The sequence below is a fragment of the Poecilia formosa genome, unplaced genomic scaffold (assembly GCF_000485575.1).
Source record: "Poecilia formosa unplaced genomic scaffold, Poecilia_formosa-5.1.2 Scaffold397, whole genome shotgun sequence".
NCBI lineage: Eukaryota > Metazoa > Chordata > Actinopteri > Cyprinodontiformes > Poeciliidae > Poecilia > Poecilia formosa.
This window is the reverse complement of record NW_006800336.1, coordinates 191,743-196,600: the sequence shown is the minus strand read 5'-3', so window position 1 is coordinate 196,600 and position 4,858 is coordinate 191,743. Positions and strand designations below refer to the sequence as shown.

General features: G+C 42.0%; 1 protein-coding gene across 7 annotated transcripts in view; it reads left to right on the top strand.

Moving 5' to 3' along the window:
* The first annotated feature begins 1,698 nt into the window (after positions 1 to 1,698).
* Positions 1,699 to 4,858, top strand: part of mgarpa (mitochondria localized glutamic acid rich protein a) — a 16,478-nt gene continuing 13,318 nt past the window's right edge. For 3 of the 7 annotated variants that reach the window (XM_007576119.2, XM_016662994.1, XM_016662993.1), the window contains exons 1-2: positions 1,700 to 1,914; positions 4,282 to 4,382. In XM_007576119.2, coding sequence (XP_007576181.1) covers positions 1,839 to 1,914; positions 4,282 to 4,382 — 177 coding nt within the window. In that variant the 5' untranslated portion in view covers positions 1,700 to 1,838. Of the gene's footprint in view, positions 1,915 to 4,281; positions 4,383 to 4,858 lie in introns of all 7 variants that reach the window. The other 4 variants (XM_016662997.1, XM_016662996.1, XM_016662995.1 and 1 more) reach the window with 3 other exon arrangements.

Sequence of the window (4,858 nt, the reverse complement as noted above, 5' to 3'; positions counted from 1 at the left end):
CCTTCACATTTTTAACTGCTTCTGCATAGCTTATGTTTTTAGTAATTTTAATATGTATGATTTCTTTTGCCTTCTTCCTTACTTCACATCCTCCATACGTAACTCTATGTTTCTCTCCACAGTTAAAACAATTTTCTTGTGCTTCTTCTTTACATTCTTCTAATTTGTGATCTTTACCACATTTTGGACATCTCCGCGTACCTTTACCGACCTCTGCTATGTGTCCATACCTCTGACATTTGAAACACCGAAGTGGTGGAGGTACATAAGGCCTGACCTAAAAACTGAGGTAACCTGTTTTGATGTATTTTGGCAACTCTTTTTCTTCAAATTCAATGAAGATTGACAAACTTCCTACCTTTTCTCCATTCATTGTTTTTGAGAATCTTTTCAAGTTATTCACTTTTGCACCCACAATACTTCTCTTAATTTTATCAAGATCTTCAGAGGGATCCCATAAATCACTAATTTTTTTTATTTTCTCCCATGATTTTTTTCTCCAACACAGTTTTTTTTTTGCAAATATTATCCACATTTAAAGCCTTATTCTTGTGTTCTTCGTTTTTACAAACATACCAATAGGTTTCCATCTCTCAAAAACTTTATCATTTCAACATCTCCAATTTTCTTTTTTATTTCTCTTGACACCACAATGGGGCTGATGTTATCTTGTTCTTCCTCGTTCTTAAATTTTAATATTATTTTAAATTCCTCCCTCACAACTTTCCTCCTAACTGTCCTTTCTTCTTCTGAGCTACTTCCTTCCAGTTCCCGTTTACTACCTTGAGTATCACCAATTCCCTTTCCTTCATCTGTTTTATTTCTTCCACGTCCTCTCCCTCTCCCCACTGGCGTCCACCCTTCAAAATCCATGTCTTCCTCATGTCCTATCTCCATTTCCATCTGAACCATTCACATACCAGTTTATGCTCAAATCTGCCTTTTCCAAATGCGATATATTTCTTTGTTTTTGTTTTTCCCGCACCGCTCCAACAAACCAACTCGAAAAAAACCTCCCTCGAGCTAGGAATCTGACAAATAAATTATCTCCACTTGCTGCTTTTGGGCGTCTTAAAACAGGTGTGGAGGAAGCATTAAGGCTCTATGACTTATAGGGGGTGATTAGTGCCAGTGTGAGTTAACAGAGTTTCAGGTTCAACAGATAGTATGGAGGCAGACCATAAAGCAGATTGTAGAAGATCTACTCAGTCTTGTTCTGAAGAATTATGGTGTGGAGAGATTTGATGTCATCAACATTCAGAGAACGTGTTTTTGTAGAGCATGAACGATACAAGGATCAAATTCCTGGTCAAATTCCTTTTCAGATGTATATTTCTTCTTTCTTTCCAGTTTCTTTTCTTTTTCTCCTGCCCTTACTCAGGGCCACAACAGTGAGGGCTACACTTTCAATGGAGACAGACATTAACCGGCTGGAGTGAGACCTGACAATGGAGAAAGCTTATGTTGTCCAGTAATGGACTGGGTCACGCTTCACCATTGACTGCTGTGAAGGATCACCACCACCCCAGGCAACCATAATGGTCTTAGTGGGAATTCCTCTATCTACTTATTAGCCTTTTTTAATTTCTAAAAGCACTCCTCTGGGCCCCCAATTGAATACAGTGCTCCAGGTTCGGAAGCACCTCTCATATATCTCCACTGTCCTCTGTCATTACTCGCCCGTCATACATTCCTGCTGCAGTTTCTCACCAGTACTCTAATCACTTGTCTCAACAGCGCACCACAGTGGGCAGGTCTGGTCTCCGCCTCCCTGCACGTTCCTGAGACTACACCACGCCGTGCTTCTCTTCCACTCAGCACTTTCTGAAGCTGCAGCGATGTTTTCCTGCAGAGCGGCCTGGCAGAGGTGTGGGCCTCTGGCTCGGAGAGCGACCTACAGGCTGCCCCTGGACGGTGAGTTTACAGAGTAGCTCTGGATGTCTGTCTTCTCTCCACAGTGTGTGTCTGTGATGTAATGTCTGCTCTCTGTTGTAACAGACGTGATAGGACACGCTGTCCTCATGCGAATGTCAATACCTGGGTAAAAATCAATGACTCAGGATGTTACATGACTGTCAGAATGGAATTTTGGCTTAAGTTTAATTGTCGCTTTGTAGTTTTTAGAATAATTTGACTCCGTTGTGGAATGTTGACTGAAAATTTAAGTGTCTCCCCATGTGACATGACAATACTGGTCATTTCCACTGTTTGTAATTAATACTTCAACGTTAGAGCGTGGCCATGTTTCACGGAGCAGCACAAAGTCGGTGTTTTAACAGCCTTTTACCAGATGTTTTTGTCGGACTAGGAGCTAGCATGGCCTGTATGGGAACCATAGTGACCTCTGCCGAGCGTCACTGACGGACTGCGAGTTCAGTGCGCAGTCTCTTAAAAAATGACCTTCATGAATGTGTGGGTAAACGTGGAAACATGGTTGCCGCTGTCAGTCACGTGGCGTGCGCGTGTGACAGTGGACAAATGTAGAGAGAGAGAGAATACTGAGGCACGAGTCGGAGCAGTGCAGCTCGCGCTGCTAGAGGAAGGTCAGCGTGTGACATCAGCTCTGCTTTAAATGCTTCATTATGACCTACTACAACCAGCCAAAAATACCGCCATCAGCGTTTGCGTGTCTACGTGACGTATTTCACGAAGCCCCTCACTCACCCATTCACTGGGTTCAAAACTGCATTTAGGGTGACAGGTCCTTCTAAATATATCCAATCATTTTCCAACACTACAAGATAAAACTAGACAGAAAATGACAACCCTTAAAAACATGGCAGCTAGAGAAGTTTTATTTTGGAAATATTAACTGGTAAAGCTCTCAGAGTGACTCCTGGGCTGTAACTTCTTCAGCTCCTTTCTCTAATGTCCTCTCACTTAAACAGAGGAGGGTGTAACATACAAATCCAATGACTTTCTGACCTGCGTACCCTACAGTGTTTAAAAATGTTCTCCCAATGTCCTTCTACTTTTATAGACCGGAGCTGATTAGAAAGTATAAATAACAGGTTTGGGAGGTCATTTGCCAGCATGTAGGATTAGCTCCGGATAAGTGAACAGGTTAATACCCTTAACGCTGGACAGGACCAGGTTCCTCAGACCTTGGCTTCAACTGCAGCAGCTGGTTAATGATTTGACAGCGTGAGCCCCATAGAACATTGAGACAGGGGAGTGAGCTCTTTATCTTGGCCTCGTTTGTGTACATTTTGCACAATATATACATACTGTGAAAAAGGTTAACATGAACCTTAACTCCTTCTTGCTTATCTTCCAATGATCCTCTTGGGGTTAGGTCAGTTTTCTTTTGTACTTTGGACATGTTTTGTTTTTTTTCTACCCAATCTTTTTCATATTTAACTCTTTATATGTGTGTTTGTTTTTATTTTGGATAATGAAGTACGGGAAAAAAAAGGAGAAAGGAAGCATTGAGCCCAGTAATATTTATTTACTATATGGCCAGGAGTGGACGATATGGACTTATGTTTATCATGATGTTTTATGATACTGTTGTGAAAATAATAAAAATTATGACAAAATAATTATTTATTACTTATTTTTATGTAACTGTAAAACTGTGACTGTCATCTGTTTCTCTATCGTATGCCAGGTTTTCAGTTTCTCTCTTTGGGAATAACGTTGGTACAGCAAGGGATGGAAATGTAAAGAAAATCAAAAAGAGAATAAATGTGACGTTAAAACACACGGGAGTCACTAAAACAGTTCCTCTCATCTTCTCTCAAGAAGAAAAGATGATAAATATCTGCATACTCTCCAGGACACAAATCCAAGAGTCCAAATAAAAAATATCGATATATAAAAATAAAGGCTATTTATTCTGATTGTTCAACTGTTGAATTGTTCAGCATTTCCTCATTCACGGCTGCCTCCTCTTTGGTAGAGTTCTGCCAATAAATGTTGATTTCTAGGTTAGTTTTGGAAAACTGAGATGACTCAGTAATTCCATCAGGAAATGAAATGCTGAGTCAAACTTAAGGTGAAGCTTCTGGACAGCCATGTCTTGTTATTTCTTTACAAGACAGTGGGAAATGATCCTTTCCCTTGGTGTATCAGAGTTAGTTGAGCCCTTTAAATCCGTTTCACATTAACAGAGCTGCAGCTTAGCGCTCAACCACACATTATTCCTGCCCTGCAGGAGCTTTGCAGAGCCACCAGTCAGCAGGAACCTGACATGGGTGGAGGAGGGGTGACGCAGCATTTTGGGCTCAAAGAGAACCAAATTCAGTGAATTATCTAACTTGCCCATGGTTTCCTGTGCAGGTGTGCAGCGGCGGCCCATGTCGTCAGTTCCTGGAGGCTCTGGACAGAACATCCTGTACACGGTGCTGTGTGGTGGAGCTCTGGTCGGCGCTCTGTCATATGTAAGTTCTACTTTCCATCAGAGGTTTGTCAGACAGTTGAATTAGAGATGTGAGAGATGTGTGTTGTGGACTTGGAGAAGGCGTTCGACCGTGTCCCTCGGGGGGCCCTGTGGAGGGTTCTCCGGGAGTATGGGGTACCGGGCCCTTTGATACGGGCTGTCAGGTCCCTGTATGACCGGTGTCAGAGTCTGGTCCACATTGCCAGCAGTAAGTCAGGTCGTTTCCGGTGAAAGTTGGACTCCGCCAAAGCTGCCCTTTGTCACCGATTCTGTTCATTACTTTCATGGACAGAATTTCTACAACCCCTGGCAAAAAGTATGGAATCACCAGTCTTGGATGAGCACTCATTCAGACATTTCATGCTGTAAAACAAACTCGGATCAAAAACATGATACAATATTAAGGTTGTTCCAAAGTGCAACTTGTTGGCTTTCAGGAACACTCAAAGAAATGAAGAGAAAACATTGTGGAAGTCA